Source organism: Anopheles ziemanni, chromosome X, assembly GCF_943734765.1.
Source record: "Anopheles ziemanni chromosome X, idAnoZiCoDA_A2_x.2, whole genome shotgun sequence".
NCBI lineage: Eukaryota > Metazoa > Arthropoda > Insecta > Diptera > Culicidae > Anopheles > Anopheles ziemanni.
In genome coordinates this window covers 16,345,268-16,364,652 of record NC_080707.1, presented here as the reverse complement: position 1 = coordinate 16,364,652, position 19,385 = coordinate 16,345,268, and the positions used below count along the sequence as shown (strand labels likewise).

The window sequence follows — 19,385 nt, the reverse complement described above, 5'->3', positions numbered from 1 at the left end:
ATACACACAGAAGCACACAGAAACACGCAGGTGCGCGAACGTGCAAGGATTTGGCCAGCAGGATTCAAACAGTCAACGACTTCTTCTGCGGCGCCCCTAACTTTCATCTATCAACCTTGGTTTTGGGGTTCCGAGAAACTCACAGAAGAAAAGTTCTAAGTGCAATTTTCCCTGCTTCGAATTTCTTTTGCTTCCCCCTTTCCTTTCCTACGGCGTGTGTGAAACGGCCGAGGGGGAAATAGTTCAAAAGAAGTGCGTGTCTTTCCTCCTTGTTTGTTCGTTTAGTGCAATCCCCCCCACCTCACAGTGTGCGATACTTGTGCGATTGTTGATTTCGAACCGAAATGCGTTGTGCCCGGCACCATTTTGTTTTCCCAGAATTGTGCTTTCTAGCTTTCCATTTCCATCCAATAGTTTTGATTAGAATTTGTTTATACATTCCATTTCTTTTAACCACTTCCGGTGTTTCGTTTTCCGTAGTGAGCGCGTGATTGAGCATCGGGCGGAAAGAAGTGCAAGAAGAAAAGTGCGCGTAGGGTAGAGCCGACATAGGGGCGAAGTGGGAGGCCCGCCAGCAAACAATTAGCCGGTCCCCCTCACCCCTCTCGAGGGGAAAGGAGTAACAAGTAAGAAGAAACGAGAAAAGGCAACAGAAGCAGCAGCGATGCCGAAGATATTCCTCATCAAGAATCGCCTGCACCAGCAGCAGCTGCGGCTGGTGGAGGAGGCGCAGAAGAACAGCCACGTCGGGCCGGGAGGCGGAAGCGTCGGCGTCGGCGTGGTGGACAGCGTCGGCAGCGGCAGCGACGATGGCAACGAGCCGCTTTCCCTCGTCTCGCGCAAGCGTGAGCACGAGGACAGCGTCGGTAAGTGCAGTCTCCTTTGTTAACTCCGCTTTTTCCCGTCTTAGATTGATTTTGTCCAGAACGCTCCGATCGAGCAGATCAACTCGGTCCAAACACATCGCCACACTCCCACGTTGTGGTGTCCCTTCAAGGGAAATTGAAAAAAAAAACTCCCCGGAAAAGAAGGTCAAGGTACGGAATGTAGCAAAACCCCTGCACAGTTCCCGGCCATCAATCCACGCAAGTGCAGAATGCAAACGTGGCTTAGGTACATTGAAGTAACCGTTATCAGAAATTTCGGGGAACCTAAGTCGGTCTTGCACATTCCGCGAAATTGATTGATTGGGATTTTGGATTAGAGAAACTTCAGTAAAGGTGAAGAATTACGTGTTGCAAGTATCCAAGGTATTTGAATGCCAACAATTAACCCCCCTGCCGGGTTTAGCTAACCCTACAATTTTGTACCTAGGGTCTCAGGCATCGGTACCCTGAAGGTTCAGGTTGCAAATGTTTCACAGGTGCATTGGTGTAATTGTCATCGGAAATTTTTGGGGAATCCAAGTTGATTCCAACCATTTCGTGGAAGTCCAGCATGCAAACGTGGCTTGGGCACGTTGGAATAGCCGGCATCAGAAATTTTGGGGAACTCAAGCTGACGTTAAACATTTCGTGAACTTTACGAACCAAGGCTTTGGATTGGAGGAATTTCGATAAGAATTGATTTGAGCACTACCGTTGGACGAAATATTTGGTTGTCGCCGGCTTAGGACGCCTACCTTAGTAGCATCTCCAGGGTATATTCAGGTTCAGAACATGTTTAGTCAAATAAATACGAGTTCTTACGCCGCTCGGATGTGCAAAATGTTGCGTCGTGTCTCGCGGGTGCCTAAGGGAGCAGGCCAGATTTCGGAGTATGCCGGTCAATTTATGTGCCGGTGCGGCGGGGGTGTTGTGTGAGGTGCATGTATAATAGCTGAGCGCGCCGGCGAACGAACAGGAAGGCGGAAACCACCCGGAGCCCGCTCCTGTCGGCGCTAAATGTTTTCAAATGAATTTTTCATCCGCTGCGCGCGGGCTGGCGTCGCCTGTCTCGTAATCATCGGGCGCATCACGCCAACACCAACATCACCACCACCACCAACACCCTCCCCGCGTTCCCGTTCCTCTGCGCCCGGCCAGCTTGTTGTTATGAAATGGTTCCGGCGCACAGACGCTCTATTATTCCACCGCACCATCCCCTCCCCCGCGCAGGTGTGATGGGGAGTCGTCGGAAGGGGGAGGGTGGTGGTTCGATGCACCGAGAATGCTGCCATTCTCGGTGCACCCCTGCCCTCCAACCCTCTTTTGAAACAATAAAGAAAAACCCAAGCGAACGAATCCGAAAACAAATTCACTCTCGCGCGCGCATCGCTAATCGCGGAGGGATGGGAAAGACACGGACACGACGAGGCTGAGGGGGGGATGTTACGGTTGTTTTGCGTTTTGCTCTGCAGCTGCCCCGGCCACCAATTTGAATACACGTGGTTCAGTGTCCTCGAGAAGGGACGGGCGGCAACAGAACAGAACATTCCCCGGGTTTCGGTTCTTGGCGCACAGTGACCCCGACCGGTGGACAATTAGTTTAGCCCAGAATATTATGAAATGCAAAGGGCCTGAAGTTTTTTTTTTTTTTGTATGCATTTTTCGTATGGAAAAGGAAAAATGACCATCCTACAACTTCCGCAAGTGAGCATCTTTTAGGTTCCGTGGCCTTAGTTGAGTATGGTTGTAAATTTTACCTCATACACCCGAAGCTAAAACATTGTGTCCCGAAAGAATTTACTACTGGGTCCCTAAGGCGCACCTCAAAGTTTTCTATATTCAATACGTTAACTACCATGGTTATCATTTTTGAAAGCCAGCTGCCATTAGTTCTAAAACAGTGTATGACCCATAAATAGATGAAAAAGCAACATAAAAATTCTAGTAATATTTAATATCAATTCTTTGGGAAGCTAAGTTTTTGCTTAGCCTTCAAACATCGTTGGTTTAATAAACGTGTCGCGCAAATTTTATTAAAAAAGATTGTACTAAAAACGCTTGGCAGTCAAAGTGTTAATACCATATATTTCTTACCGATATTCAGTGTACATTTTTGTATTCGTGTTTCAAAACTAAGTATGTGGTTATGAATTGACTCGATGGTTGATATTCCGACCATCTTTTTAATTTGCGTATCAGTATCGAACTTTTCAACTTCGTTAAAAATAATGTAAATAATAATTTGCATTTCAATTTCACAAGTTTTAGATAGAGACAAAATTGATGGACGAGGATGAAAATGGATACGTTAAAGATAAGAATGGTCAATCATGTGAGGGGTTTCAAAATGTATCCGCCTCAGAACCCACTGTGCGGCAAGCGCGCGCACGCTCGCTAATTGGACGCAAAAATGATGCTGCTACGGCGAAGTGTGTGCACACGCAGGCTTCGACCCGAGGAGGAGCTGTTCTGGAAGTTCCCCAGTGGGAAACTTCTTCCATCTGGCGTTCTTTGGCTCCGAACGCCCAAACGGCGCGGTCGTTTTTCGATTCCTCCGCCACTTTTCTGCTGACGATTGCGCAAGCCGTCAACCCGCGAATAAGTAAGCGAAAAATACAGAATGGTAAGGAAAGGGTTCTGGATAGGGTTATTTGCGCGCGCTTGTTGTTAGGTGTTAGGTTCTCGCTGGGCCCAAAATCGCACCCGTAACGTGATCGACCGTGCACACGGACCGGTGCAGCGGTTCTTCTTCTCTTCTTGGCCAACCCACCGAGGAACCTCCCGTCATCTTGGGCCACGCTCTAGTGATGGTATGCAAATCGTAATCAAACTTGCTCCCGATTTTTGCTTCCATCGAATTTGGTGTGCCTTCTCTCTGTGGAGTTAAAAATGCAAACTGAAAAGAGCAACCGACGCCAAGAAGCGAGCGCGGCAGTGTTGGCAAGAGGAATTTCGGATGAAGCGTGTGCACGCTCCTCGAACCTAACCTCACTGTGTCGTTTTTTGGCGTAAAGCGCTTCCCGCGTACTTCACTCCGGTTGGTGCGCAGAATTTCGAGATCGAGCGGAGATCTACATACAGGTCCGGCGGCGATTGATTGCACAATAAAAATATACCCCCACACTCCCCCACCCCATCCCTCCCCAAACGCCACGGAATGACCAAGTGTTTTCATTATTTTGCCTCCGGTTTGTGGTTGGGTCCTCGTTAGAAATTCTATTTGCCATGCGTCACACTTGCCGTCTGGCGGCACGATCGACAACAACAGCGGCAGTGGCGGTTGCTCGCCATATTGGAATATTGGGTTTGTGGGTTTGCTTTACACACTGTCCCTCGAGGGGGACTTAGTTCCGATTCTCATTCGACGATCCAGGAATTTGAATGTCGATGTCGACGGAGCCTTTCGTCAGGTGCTCTTAATGCTTTCATCAGCCAGACCGGAAGGTGTCGTAAGCGTCCTTAATCCTCAATTCCAGAACATGGGATCCAATATAAGGAAGTCTTTTGAACAACTGGTAAAGCGTGTGATGTCTGGAGTACTCCTGTTTTCCCTTTAGAATGGATCGCCACCAAGTTTCTCCTCATCCTATTCTTGTCCTGGATCTAATCGGAAGAAGTATTCCAACATCGGGAAAAGTCTTGATAACTTCGTGTCTGATACCAGGAGTACTTCAGTTTTCCCTTTAGAATGATTTGTCGCAAAGTTCTTTTATGCCTCTAGACGTTATGCGGGATGATCTCTAATCCCAAGGAAGGGTTTAAATATCTGGTGAAGCGTTAATGATCTTAGGCCTAATATTTGGGGTATTCCTTTTGGAGTTCTCTTCAGAGTGGTTTACCGTAAGTTTTAGGCCAGTTTTTCTCTCTTATGTTCAAATTCCCGAATTCCAGAATATGGGATCGTAGCCAAGGAAGTATAATCTGCTAAAGTCTTGATCCCTTAGAGTAACTTTCCTCAACGTTCCAACTTGTTCTAATTGACTTCTTTAATCGCTTTTCTCGGCGTAGAGGTTCGGAATCCATGCGACGACAGAAAAAGCTGAAACGTGTTTCGGGTGTTCCCTTACAGCCCGCGGGATATCTGAAAATGAGAACAAAAATAAGAAATTACTTCCCACTTCCGGCAGAGTGTGTGTATAATCCTGGAGTTTCATATATTGTGGACCCCGTTTTCGTGCCGAACGAAAAGAACGCCAAGATGAAGAGGTCGAACTCTGGGTTTCCGTTTGCGTCGCCAATGGTTCGAGTTTCTAGCCCCCCATTCTCCACCACTCGTCTCCCCTTCATCGGTGTGTGGCATACTTACCCTTACTATACTTTTATTTTTCTTTTCCTACCAAATTTCACCGAACGTCAGCGGAATTGCTGCCAGCTTACTCGCTGTTGCTGCCGGGGCGACGATGTTGGAGTTGGAATTGTTGTACTTTTGTTGTTTTCCCGATCGGGCCAAGGGTTCTTTACTCCTCACCCCATCTCCCTCTCTGCCCTCCGTGCCACGAAACTTCCGCGTGTGCGTCTTATCCGATTGCGTCCTCAGGTCGCACCCTCGGCAACCGGTGCAACGCACACCACGTGTGTGTGTGTTTCGGGTGGCCAGGTCGGTTTTCCGATGCGTCAGCATCTCCTTGTCCAGCTCGAAAACCCCTCTTCGGCCGTTTTTCCTTCCGTTCCGAAATTAAAAAAAGAACACACCGATGAGAGTGATTAAAAATATATTTATTCTTAGACTTGAGCGCTACGGTCTTTTCCGTGCATCGGGGTATGCGTGCGTGCGTGTGCATGTGTGTGTGCCCGTTTCGATGTTGCGAGGTGAAAAAATGGTGTGTGCACTTTACATAAATCGGGGCCGCTGCGCGCGCTCGCCAATTTCGCTCGCGCGTAATTTCGCTTTTTTCGTGGTCGAGGTGAACCCCTTCGGCGATGGGAGAAGGGCAAAGAAAAGCGGGAGGGAGCGGGGGGGAGGGGGGGGGGCAGCTAAACTGTTAGACAATGCCATCCAAGTGCCACGCTCGCGCTCCCCTTGCGGCGAAGTCGCCTAGACTCTTGTGTGATGCATGATGTCGGTTCGTTCCGTTCCGAGAGGCGGTTCGCTATTATATCATCCCTCTCCCCCTCCCTCCCCCACGCACCATTCCATCGACCGGACAATTTTCAAGAGCAGCCACCCAACACACACACACGCATACAAACGCCAGCCAACCTCCAGCATCTCGCGCCACTCGGAGGTTTTTTTTTTGTTGGTCATCTCGCGCGCGGTTCGTCGCTTGCTTGCGGGTTGAAGTTTTTCCTTCCACAAAGCAAAACGGTGCCGCGTTCGCGAAACGATTTGAACGCGTGGGGCATTGGGGGGAGGTAGACGTTTCGCGGGGGGTCCTTGGTCTTGGCGTAGCACAAGACGTAGTGTGTGTGTGTGTGTGTGGTTTCTGATCACATTTGCGACGACCCCTTCTTAATTCTCTCCCACAAACAGGCGCCGATTCTCGACCATAAAACCGAGTCACCAACTCCGCGCACCTACCGTTACCGAAAAAAATGGATCATTTCGAGCACAACAAGCATGGGCTTTTTTTTCTTGTTTGAAATGATCATTCTATCGATTTTGGTCTTTTTAAAACGACCCAAATGTTTGTGTTCCACTTTTTAGAACATTTTGGATAGCTTCCTTCTAGCGTCTTTTTTTAATTTCTTTAGTTTATGATTTCTTATTTAACACGTTCCGTACAAAGCGTTTTACTACACATTTTATTACATTTTTTCAAATTACAATTTGTTCATAATATTTGTTAAACCGATTGTTTTCGAAGGCCAAGCAAAAACTTAGCTTCCCAAAAATTTATATAAAATATTACAATAATTTTTATGTTGCATTTTCATTTATTTATGGGCCAAAAACTTATTTGTACTAAAACAGCTGTCACCCATATTTGGGTGACGCGGTACGGAACGTGTTAACCTACGGTTATCGAAGGCCAAGTGAAGACTTAGCGTCCCTAGTTTTGATGTTGCATTTTCATTTTATTATGGGTCAAAAACTTGTTAGAACTAATTGCTGCTGTCACCCACTTTTGCGTTTTTAGTACAATTTTTTAGTACAATCTTTTTTGATAAAATTTGTTTATAATATAATCAAAAAGGTGGTTTTCCGAAGACCAAGCAATGGCTAAGCGTCACAACGAATTGGTTTTCAATACTACTCTGGTTTTTATGTTTCATTGTTCACTCATTTATGGGACAAACATTTTTTAGAACTAATGACAGCTGTCAAAAATGATCGTCAACATGTTAAGCTGGTTTAACTTTACTCCAATGTTGTCTGTATAGTCTCCACAACATACTCTACTTGAAATAGGGTTGAGTTTCTACGTTTAGGAAATGTGATTAAAATGGCGGAAATGTGGCAAAAATCCAACTGTGTGCCGAAACGAAAGCCGACCATTTTGTGTGTTGAACGTTGGTTTCAGTAAAATCCACCTCGAGTCCGGGCTAGGAATGTTCTACAATGTGAGGGTCTTCTCACCTTTTCTGCGGAGTTGTAAGTGGTCTCTCCTGCTGGTCCTCGGACTAACGTAGTAGACTACGGGTGAATTGGAGCTCACGGTTTCTCCCCGTCCTGCTCGAAGGGATGGAAACGGTAGCGAGGGGGTGGGAGGGGGGGGGGGGGGGAGGATAAATGCGCATATTGGCGCGGCGTGCGTTCAATTCCGATCGAGGCGCGAGCGCACGGCCGCTTGTGGGACGGCACTTTTAGGTCAGGGTTAACGGCTTCGACACCTACCCCCATCCCCCCTCACCCCCTCCGGCTTCTTCATACGCACACACCACGTCGCGGAGGGAAGCTCATTGCCAATCCATGTGTGTTTGTGTATCGCTCGGTGTCCTGATGAATACCGGCGACCCCCTCCTCCCCCCGCCATCCTGTTGTTTCCGTCCCGGCAAGGCGGGGGCGGGGAGAGGCAACCATCACCTTGAGAAGAAAATATATTATTCCAAAACCAAAACCCCCCAAGAAGCCACCAGAAAAAAGGGGGAAACTGCCAAAAAAGACACACACCACACACACACACACGGCCGAGGACACATCTTAGAGGGGTTAGTTTGCCTGTGCGAATATGGTGGTCTATGCCTCCCTCCTCCCCTTCACCTCACAACCTTAAGCGAAGCAAAAAATAAAATCGGAAATAAAACGGTACAAAATCTGCATAATCTCCCTGCGTCGCGTCAGGAATACGTAACTCTGTCGGGGTGAGGGAAGGGGGTGAGGGGTTTGCCTGTCACCTTCGTGCAAAAACACACACGCACACGCACAGTCACAGCGAGTGTATTTATAATTCAAACTGGAAGTTAAAAAAAAAATTACTCGGAAGGAGCCAACCCCCCTCCGTTGAGTGGGGGGGGGGGGGGGGGGGGACCGGGTGGAGGGGTATGGAAAAAATCAACAACATCACACCAAACGTCAATATCAAGCACGAGACGGCGGCACACACGCACGCTCTCCGCAGGCTCAAACCGCTCATTCGAGGCGGACCGGTTCGCAGAGCTGGGCTGAGGAGAGGGGACAAGGGGAAAAGTTGGTTCGGGTCGGCTCGGTTTCGGAATCTAGGTCAAGTTTGGTGTCGCCTACGCGCTTATGAGCTCGCGACGGACGGCGATTTGCGCGGCCTAGACCGTCAGCAGCCCCCGCCAAAGATCCGGGTGGGGTGGGGTGAGGTGAGGGGGGAAAGAGGCCTCTGTCAAGATCACCGAGCTGTGAGTGGACACAAGCTCTGAGGGGGAGGGGAAAGGGTGTTGTTTGGGGTGCACACAAAGACACACAGCATCTCTCTCGGAGGCGGCAAGAAAGGGAGCGAAGGAGTTTATTTATCTGCACGGGAAGCGGTGGTGGGGACGAGGGGATTGCTGGAGGGGGCACGAGCGCACTTGCAGAGAGCCTCACACTTGGCAGATGCGTAACCTTCTCGCGGAGCGGCTTAAAAAGAATAAGAGAAAAAAAAAACAAATCCACCACCATCTTTTCTTCGCTCGATCCACTCGGAGGAGGAGGAGGAGGGAGGGGGCGCGAAACCTCCGTTACCTTTCCCTTTGCTTGGGAAGGGGGAGAGAGGGGTACACGGACACTCACTGTCGAACGGTTTTGGAGCGAAGGTCGCCGTGTGCGCTTCCGATTAAAATAACGCGCCCGAGCGCCATCTTTCTTCCCTAGGATGATGATGTGCTTCACGCGTTCAACCTTGTCCCCGTGCAAAAAACACACACACACACCCACACACATTTCAAGGATGCTTGTATACAGTCAGGTGACAGTTTTTTTATTTGTTTGGTTTTATGCTGATTAACTTTTATTGCTTTTATGCAAATATATGAGTCGTGTTCTAAAGGTCTATGCGAACAGAGACAACCTGCTCGGCTGAACCCTGAAGCCTCTTGGGGGGACACTAAACGGACCGCAAGGGATCATTTTACCTTGTGCTGAGGTTCGTGATAACTTCGTCCCGAGTTTCGCTTCAATTCAAAATAAAAAGCGTTCATTTTTATCTTCTCATAACTCATTTAATTTTAGGGGTCATTTTGACGCCCTCCCTCGAAAGTGGGCTCGTTTCCGGTTGCCTGCGAACAGAGTGTTGCACAAATGCTCGTAGACCAGGATCAGATTTACTCCTGATAGGACCCAAGGATCTTTTCTTGGGTGGTTAAAATATACGGAATCAAATGACGTTTAGATTCATCTTCATAGTCGTGCAATTTCAGCAGAGAAGCATTTTGGATCACCTCCAACCAGATCTACGATCATAGAGTGGAGGTTAAAATAGGAATAAAACTGTTGAAATTGGTGAAAATTCGATTTTTTTTTAATAAACATTGGTACGCATAAGAAGTACAGACAAAAGTATAGCGTTTGGTGGGTTTAAATGTAAATTTATACTTCGCTATATAGAAAATACACCGTTGAAAATGCTCAGGAAGTGTTGTCAACGAAAAGCGTTTCGCAGGGTCAAAGTGACCCCTGGAACATTTGCTATAGTTGCAAAATCCTCTAGTAATCAAAATTCTCTAAAGCAAGCTTTCTTAGTTTGATACTGGGTATCTCTTCCGTTTGTGTCAAAATGGCCCGCCTTGGTCCATTTAGTGTTAAAGCAGCCCTCTCATTTGCCATTCAACTTCGCTCCTACCAAATCCGTTTCCGATTGGTTTTCAATCAATTGCAGTTTTTATTCCGTTAACGTCTTTGCTCTTTTTTTCCGTTTCGTTCCGTTTCGTTTTGCTCGTTAAATTTATATTATTTCCACAACGCTTCGCGTTCTAAGTGCCTGTTTTTATTTCCCTCCCTTAAGTAAACATACAAACAGTTAAAAATTTTATGTTTTTAAGAAGGAGGCAGGAACACTCCTTTTCCGTTGCGGAGGAGATTTATTTTCGTCCGCCGTTCGGTTCGAACGGTTTTAGCTTCACGGTTTACGATTCCGCGATTATAACCCCTTTTCCTTCCCCCTCCCCCCGCCCCAAAACCTTTCTTCTCCGGCCAACAAGGCCAACCTGATGCGCTCTCGGAGTGTAAATTCGTTGCGGGCTTTTTTTCGCTTCTCTCTTTCTTCCCGCCTGCTTTAAAAGAAGGGAGGGCGCATTCGTAACAGCATCCGAAGATCAAGGCTGCCGACGAACGGCCGAAGTGTGTGTCTGTGTGTTTCTGTGTGCTACGTTTTCATACTTTTTTAATGTTTCGATGGCGCGCGGTGTGTGTCTTATACCCGGAATATGACGGGCTTTTTTGTTGTCGCTTCTTATGCTCAAAAAACCACCGTTTACCTTGTTGCGTGCTTCGGTAACACACCACTTCGAAGTACAGTTTTTGTTTGTTTGTTTGTTTGTTTTTTGTTGCCAGGCACAATGGTGTACTCCACTCAATAATTATTCACGAATACAAATTTTTGGTATTAAAAATGTTGCAAACCGTGTCAGAAATAAAACAAGTTCGCTCTAGAAGTTTGCAATCATAATATTGAATCTTGCAAGCAGTTAATCGAAATTCTTCAATCATGACATTTGTAGGGTTCCCCCTAAGAACCCTCGATAGAACTCCACAACTGTTTGCGTGGGCTCAAAGAAAAGGGTTGCATACTACTTTTAATTGTATGCAACATTCCACAGCGGGCTTGTATCGATGTGAAACATTCCACTAAATGATTCAAGCGTTCCATTGTACGATTCAAAACCTCCGTTTTTACTGGAAAGAACAAATTTCAAGTCGATGTCGACTCGTTTATTTGTCCTACAGATTATCCCATCTCGAACTCTCGACTTCATGATTGCCCTGTTTAGCAGCGTCTATTTGCCTTTCGCCATTATATCGAACTGCTTTTCTTTTCCGAAGCACTTTCGTTCGCCATCATCACCGTCGCTTCCGGCGCGATAAATCGAACATTTTACGACTTCCAGCCCGGCAAACATCGTAAAGCTCGTTCGGTTCTCGTTCTCTGCCGCTTCTCCACGCCTGCGGCTACTACTCGTGTTCAGCTTTATGACGTTCGGAATAAGATCGATTGGAAATGGGCCCTCTCGAGCTCGTTTTATTACAACCTCCTCTTCCTCCTCCTCCTCCACCTTCACCTGAAGGTATGAGCTCTGTGCATAGCTTCCCATTTGGCACGTCTCGCGCGTCAATCGCATGAATAATGGTCTCTGGATTGTGTCTCTTTGCGAGAACGAGAGAGGAGTAGTACCTGGAACCCGGCGTGGTTTGATGTCCGTGAGCAGCTTCTGTTCTGCTCGCGGTTTTCTGCCTTTGTAACGGAAATGTATCGACGACGAAATGAATCTGAACAAAACTCTCCAACGAGCGGGAGGGGTAAGGGTGTGGGGTGTGTGGGGTAGATCGGAGCGAAGATCAGGGTGAACGGTACACGCCATCGACCCCCTCGCCTCTCCTCCACACGCGAGGCAAAAACGGGGGCTTGCGCCGCGTCGGCGTCTCGGCGACGCGAAGGTCAATATCTTCTAAAAGTTTGACCTTGATAAAACCTGATTTTCCTTCTCCGCCGGCGCGCTGCTGCTTTGCTTTGCTTTGCTTGCTTGCTTGCTTGCTTGCTTACTTGCTGCCCTAGTGTGTGTGTGTGTGTGCGGGGTGTTTCGCTCGAGCGCGCGCCGCCGTCTTCTTGTTGTACGTTTTACGGTTTAATCGCGCTCTTAGAACCGGAAGAGATGGGCGCTGTAGGTGGGGGAGGGTACAATGATTGCATTCTCTCGCCCTACCGCGCGTGTGTGTGTACGTGCATCATCCAGCGATGCATCTTTTGTGTAGGACAAATAAAATAACAATCATACATAACTTCCTTTTTCTCCCCCCTCCCCCCCAAAAGCAACCCAGATAACGTTCTTACGAATAACTGGGGAAGTGTGGGGGGAGTCCACACACATATGCACACAAACACAACGAGAACAAATGGCATTTCATGGCACTCTTCGAGCACATGGTCATCGTGATGTGCTTAAAAGGCGTTACACCTACCTTCCCGTTCGTTGTTGAGGTTAAATTAATTGCTAACTGCAGTCGAGAAAGTAACTCTCTAGTGTGTTGTGATTCATGAATCTTTTGGCGAGATTCATTCATATGAATCTTTCACCTAAGATTCATTCGGATGGATTCATACATCTTTCGGGATTCGAAGCTTTAAATCTTAATGAATCTCTCGAAACCGTTATGAATCTTCATGACTCTTTTATGGATCCGTCATGAATCTCAACGATTCTTTCATTGGAGTGGATCATGCGACCAAATAAAAAAATTGTTCATCACTTTTCATCATTTGATGTATTTTTGGGATTCATGAATCTCTCGTCGAAAGATTCATGAATCTCTAAAACACAAAAAATCATTTAAGATCCATGCATCTGAATCGGAATTACACAATTCTACAACTCTTGTTGCATTCAGAGCGAGTGAAACATTTTTTCAATGTAAAATACTCCGGGGGTTCGTCTCTTAACCGCGCGTTGAAGTCTTTCGTGCGCTTCACTCCGCCGTACGCTGCCCTCCGGTAGGAAAACCGGGTAAAAAAGAAACAAAAAGGAGTTGGATGAAAAAAAAAGCAGAGCACAATCCAAATCGAATCACGTCGTTGTTGTGGTGTTTGTTGTTCGTTCGAATTTCTTTTCCCGTTTTTTTTCGCTTTTTCCCCCTCCTAAGGAACTTTTTTTTTTATTTAAGAACGAGGGAGAACACGAGAAAAAGAAGGAATAAAGGCAAAACGGTACGTCTTCGGGTCGAGATCGAGATCTCCCACCGTTCTTCTGGTGGTTGGTTTAGAAAATCGAGAAAAATCCGTTCTACTACAGGTTGTTGGCTGTGCCCATCCCCCGCGGACCCTTCCCTCGCCCTTGTGTGTGTGTGTTTGTGTGATTTTTTTCCTCCTATTTGTTACCTTTTTCTATCTACCACTTTGTTTTTTCATCCTTCGAAAATCATCCCTCCCATCGGCGTGTGGGATTTTTCCTGCCGTCTCGGCCATTTGAGTCTCCCGCTCTCTTCTCGCTGTGGGCTCTATTTTCGTTTCCTTCGCCTTCGTCGCCCTTCCAAGACACGGGCGACACAACACTCCAGCGCGCTCGTCTTGGCTGATGTTACTTTAATAGAATTAATGGACCGGGCTTCCTTTGTGCCCGAGCGCGCTCGTTTCTCGACGGGCGGGTGGCGGCAGGGAGGGGGAAGGAAGGGGCAGTAGAAGGAAGCTCTCCGCTCCTAGCTATTGTTGTCCGGGGAACACACACCGCGGATATATATGCTCCCATGCGCTATGTTTCCGTGCGGCTAGAGATGATCATAGTTTCTGAATAGATAGATCGACCGCATGTGCGTGTGTGTGTGTGTGTGTGCACACTTTAGCACGCCTATGTTGGTACGTTCTGGTGCGCACCCGAAGCCCGTGCAAAGTAAAGCTCCTCTCTCTACCGTGCGCTGAAATTATGATGATGCGTCTGTCGTTTTTGGAAGGAAGTCGGGAGGGGATTTGATTCCACTTATGCGAGGGGGAGGGTTGAGGATGGCTCCTAGAAAGAAACCCGGCGATGATGATGATGATGATGATGATGGTTAGAGCCCCCCACCCCGCAACAACAACAACAACCCACCCCCTGAAGTGAGACGAGAACCAATCGAGCCCCGGAATCGAGCCCCGGAAGCGAGCTCAGCAACAACGACGAAAAAGAGCCTAGAGGGAGGGAGAGAGGGGGAGGGGAGGGGGAAATAATGTTATTTTTCCTTGCCCATTGTTGTGCTCGGGCCTCTGGCGTCTTCGGGGGAAGGGAACCTCTTCTGCAGACTAAAAAGGTAGCATCGCTAGATCGCATCGACTGAAGACTAGACGGACAAATACACACAGTAGGAAGAGAACGGGAAAGAATCGAAACGGGTGGAAGAAGAGAGGGTTGGGGTGGGGGAAGCCGTGCCGTTGCGTTCTATTCCCGTTTCTTCCCTTCCCGTGTGCCTTTCCTTCGCCTTGGTTCGCTTCCTTTTGGTGTGGATTTTTCTTCGATCTTTTGCGAGAAAGAAAATCCAAAACCCACACACACACACAGGTACATATGCACAGGTAGGAAAACCCGGAGAAGATACGGGTGGGTTTTGTTTTTTTTTTTCTTCTTCCCATTCTGTCACGAAGATGCACGAAGAGATCCCTCGCTCGCCTCGAGGAACCTGAAATGCTTCCCATGATGAACACACACACACACACACAGTTCCGGGGACAAGTGGAATCCGCTGGTGTGGGGTGGGAGTGTGAGGTATTTCCCCTCGCTTGCAGCTAGCTGTTTTTCCTTCCACTTCCTCCCGGGGAGTGACTTCCTCGAGCGGAGACCGGTACAGTTGCAAGCTAGGTTTGTTCCTAAAAGTAGGAAACGAACGAACGCAAGGGTGTGGGAGGGGGAGTGGGAGGACGGAACGAGCCAAGATCCTGATCTTGAATCAGTCCCCACTTCCTCCGTGGACGTGGGAAGGGAAGAAACGAGAGCTGTTTTTTTCTTTTTGCAGCTAAAAAGCAAGCAGTTTGCCTCCTCCGGAAGCCTCTTCCCTTTCTTTGGCCTCTCGCTTAACTTATTAGAAAGAAATCGCACGGTTGGTACTGTGAAGGATGAGAAAAACAACACTGCAACACCTTTCCTATTAATTTTTCCCTCGAAAAACAGGTGTTATCATCGCTAAAACACCACTTTTTCGGAAACACGCATCCAATTTCGCCGCGAAACCATTCACTTTTGACATCGCGTTAATCTTTGCCTCTAACACATCTGTGTTTTGCCTCGTTGTCATCTATGTTTGCCTTTGAGAATCGTTTCTACATTTATATTTAATTTTTCCTTTTATACGCAATTTTTACCTATTTTTTGAGTATGTTTTTCATTCTAAATCCGAATATAAAAGGATTTATAAGTATTTTCATAGCTTTCAAAAGCGCTACCATCTCGTTTGTTTGCATTTTTCCGTTTATGTACTATACCGAAATTTTTATTTTTTTGTATCTACCATTTGCATCATTTTATTTTCATACGCCACATATTTCATGTACATTTAAATTTTTAATCGTCAAAGGTTGAACGCATTTTTACTATTTATCGTTCTAAAATGTGCCAAACCTACGGTTTTCGAAGGCCAGCAAAGACTTAGCATTCCAAAGAACGCTTTTCTAAATATTACCATCGTTTTTATGTTGTATTTTCATTTATTTATGGGTCAAACACATTTTAGAACAAATTGCTAATGTCATACACTTTTGGGTGTCTGTCCCGCGGTTTCGGGCCCTTTTTTTTCGTCATCCGGTCCATTTCAGGACCCGTATGCCCGACCCCTGATCTACGGGATTTCGACGGGACTGTGCTTTATGGCTCCTTTGGCTCGCAAGAATGCAAAAGAAGCAAGTGGAAAAGGGGAATTTAAACATTCTAGTTAGAATGTGTGGCACACAAACAGTGGGGTGACCCCACACCAACAGAGGGAATAAATTTAATTTGAATGTAATTGCTAGAAAGGGTGTGGTGTGAGGACCATGACCAAGCAGGAACGAAATATTCAAAACAGAACCGGTGCGCAAGTTTTTTTTTTCGTTCCTCCCCGTTGTGCGTTCCTTTAAATGAACTGTTTCTATTTGTTTTTTTTTTTATATTTTTACCGGTGGCTTTATTGAGCATTTTAATTGTACACCTGATTTTGTTAACTTTTTCCCCACTGTTTTTTTGTTTGAATAAGAGTTGTTCTAAAGCGAAACTATTTGCTACGGCTCTTGGGAAATAATAAAACGAATATGTTTCAGGGTAAGGGGACCGGGGAGGGGGTGAGTAGTTCAACCCCGCATTTCACACATTGTTAAAATATTGTAATTCTCTGCCTCTTTTACGAAATGATATGATGGTGCAGGGGCAGGGCAAACCACCACCACCACCAACCCCGTATTCGGACGTTCCGAGCCGCATAATGATCGTTGAAGGAGGAGAAGGAGGGAGGGGGTGGGAGATAGGGGAAAGGGGGGAGCGCATAGATGATGATGTGCACGTCGTCGCGGGTAGCTCGCGGAACCCGCGTGTATGCGTGTGAATGACAGAGAGGGAGTGGGAAGGGGAGAGCGAAGAGAAGGAAAAACGCCGTTCGAACGGTTCTTCTTTATTAGCGTCAATCGCTCGTTTTTTTTTTTTTTGTTTTGTTCCGTACATGTTCGCTGCCCATTTTGGAGTCTACCAGCGTGCAGGGGCAGCGGAAAAGAGGGGGGGAAGGAGGGATGGAGGAACCGGATTGCCTGCCCTGACCACGCAAGGGCAGGAAGGAGGCGATTCGGTGGGAGAGGATTATGTTCTGTTCGAGGAGCAATCGAAGAAAACTTGGCCCACGAAAAGAAACCCAACACAACGCACCGCCGCGGAAAGGAAGAAGTGTTGTGTGTGTGTGTGTGTGTGTCTGTATGTATGGAGAATATAGAATACAAATAACGACAAACGAAGACAGTGGAAGACGACCATCTTTTGACGGTTCTTTCGGGCCTTTTTATTTCGTTCTCTTTTGCCGTACAATATGTTGAGATGGCGCGACGATCATATGATGATCATATTTTGATCACATCATGCTTGACTTACGGTGCACAGTGGGCCAGCACGGGTGGAACTACGCGGTCAAAGAGTTTTGTTGTTTTTTTTTGTTTTTTGAAGAAGTGTTTGTAGATCTTTTCAGTTTTGATAACTGTCAAACCAACATCTTGTTAATTTAAGAACTGAATGTTTTCACTTTTATATATTTTAATTTATACATTAGAATGTTTTTTCACAAAAATGTAGCTTGCTTAGGTTATTTTCCTTTTCTTTGTAGTTCGTTGGATGTTGTTATGTTTTTTTTTCGGGGAATTTTTTTTTTTCATTTTAAAATGGATCTTACAACTTCCCTTTGGTTCGCTGTATGAGGGCATACATAATACACACATACATAGAAGCACACAGTTGCCCAGTGTTTTACCACTCCTTTGTATCTCCCTTTCCCGTTTTGGATGAGCGATCATCGCGCCGTCTGGATCCAAGACGCAAACCAAGAAAGAGAGAGAGGGAGGGAAGGGGGGGGATGACGGTTTGAGCCCAAGGAAAAGCAGGGAGGGGGGGAGGGGGACAGACACCGTCGAGAAAGATCGTGCCGGGAAGCTAAACGCTCTGAAGCGAACGAAAGACTCGCCTGGCTTCGAAGCGACGAACCCCCCTTCAGAACGAACAGAAGAGGGGGGAGGGTGGGAATGGCCGCGGCCGCCGCTGAGGTACAGTTAGACCGACCGCACGGTGTGCGTGCCCCTATACCTCCGCGCGTGTGTGTGTGCATATTTCAAATTACACTTGTGTAAAAGAAGAGATGTCGCGCGCGAGGCTTTTGTGTGCGCTGCGTTTTAGTACGCTTCGGCGAGTACCGGTTCCGCGCCCCGCCGCGTTGCCATCTCCTATTCCACCTCCTGCCCCCCCCCGCCACCACCTTTCTGCGGTTCTCTTCCAGGGTGGTTGTTGTGCGTAGTGTTTTGAGGGATGAAAATCAACGGTTTTGGTACAAAATTATCAACAATCTTGTTGTGTCAATGGAATTTCAACACACACACACACATACGGAGATTATATGAATCCTTAAAAAGAAACAAAAATCATTTTCTTTGGATCTTATTTGTTATAAATGTTGTTGGTTTCTTTTTTATTTCTGCCCATCGGAAGAAAAAGGAAATTGCTGGAGCGCAACCGAACCTCGCGGCCATTTCCCTCCAGTTTTGTTTAGGTTGGGTGAGGGGTGGAGGGAGTAGGGGAGAAGCAAATCTCAATGTTCTTTCGACTCCATGAGCAATAGAAACGTACCGAAGGGGAAAGACGGTTACCCGGGATAGAGATAGAGTGAGATAATTGAGAGGAAAACCCTCCCCCCAAGTGGGGTGGAAGAACAGTACAGGTGTGGGGGGGGGGAAGAACGCGCATCTTCGCTTCGCTTGATTGATCGCCCGCTGTTCACTCCGGCGCTTTCGTTCCTAAGGTGCCGGAAATGACGAGCGATCAGCGGAGAAAGGTCGTTGATCTTTCCCTTTATTACCCAACCCCACCTCATGCGCTTTTCTTCAAGAGAAGGCCAGAGAAGAAAAGCCCACGGATGCGCCTCGTTTCAATGTTCAGGGAAAGAGCAGCAGAGTACAAAAGAACAAGAACAACGACCGGCCGCTGATGGGGGGGCCATAAAAGAGAAGTAGTCGTAAAAAGAGAGAGGGGGAGGAGGGAGGGACCTAAAAGGGAAGGGAAAAAACAACGCGCAACAACGGACACTGAAACGGAAACAGCGAGAAACAAAGGAAGGTTAGGTTGTTTTTCACGGTCAAGCGGTGTGTTCCCCCCCCTGAGGGCCTTTTTCGTGCCATGCCTTGTTGACCTCTGCTTACCCTCCCCCCACTTTCCTCTTTTTTGCCGAGAAACACTTTTCCACCAAACCGAGCGGGTTTTTTCCCTCTTTTACGTAACATTTGACAGAAAAAAATGCATCTGCCAACGGAGGAGGAAGCTCCAGAGAACGCGAAAAAAGGTGAAAAGACGGGTAAAAACCCAAAGAGAGGGGGGGAGGGAGGGAAGGGGACATTTTACAGCTGCATATGCTTGCTGTGTTGACTGGTTTATTATTCTCCTGCACTAATTTAACAAAATTAACACCGAAGAGACGAAGAGAACAAAACTAACACACACACACATACACACACAAACAGGGAGGGTGGGTAAAGGGAGGGGGGTGGTCATTCTGAGAGATGATGGTGGTTCGGAGACCTCGAGCTCGCGTTGCTGAGTGTCGTCAGTTGCACCATTTCCGTGTGGATGCTGCTGAGGCTGCCGACGGGCGGGGTGCCGGAGGGCAGCAGGGTGGCGACGGTGCGGCGGTAGAGGCGCACGAAGGGCTCGAGCAGGAGGGTGCGGAAGCCGGCGCGGAACTTGGCGTTCATGTAGCAGTAGATGAGCGGGTTGTAGCAGCAGTGCGACATGGCGAGCCAGTGGAAG

The 19,385-nt window shown here is 47.4% G+C and overlaps 1 protein-coding gene across 1 annotated transcript in view; it reads left to right on the top strand.

Annotated features, from left to right (window-relative positions):
- The first annotated feature begins 634 nt into the window (after positions 1-634).
- The window catches only part of LOC131291183 (transcriptional regulator ovo-like), a 30,946-nt gene continuing 12,195 nt past the window's right edge, over positions 635-19,385 (top strand). The window contains exon 1 of the mRNA XM_058320374.1: positions 635-866. Coding sequence (XP_058176357.1) covers positions 665-866 — 202 coding nt within the window. The 5' untranslated portion in view covers positions 635-664. The remainder of the gene's footprint in view (positions 867-19,385) is intronic.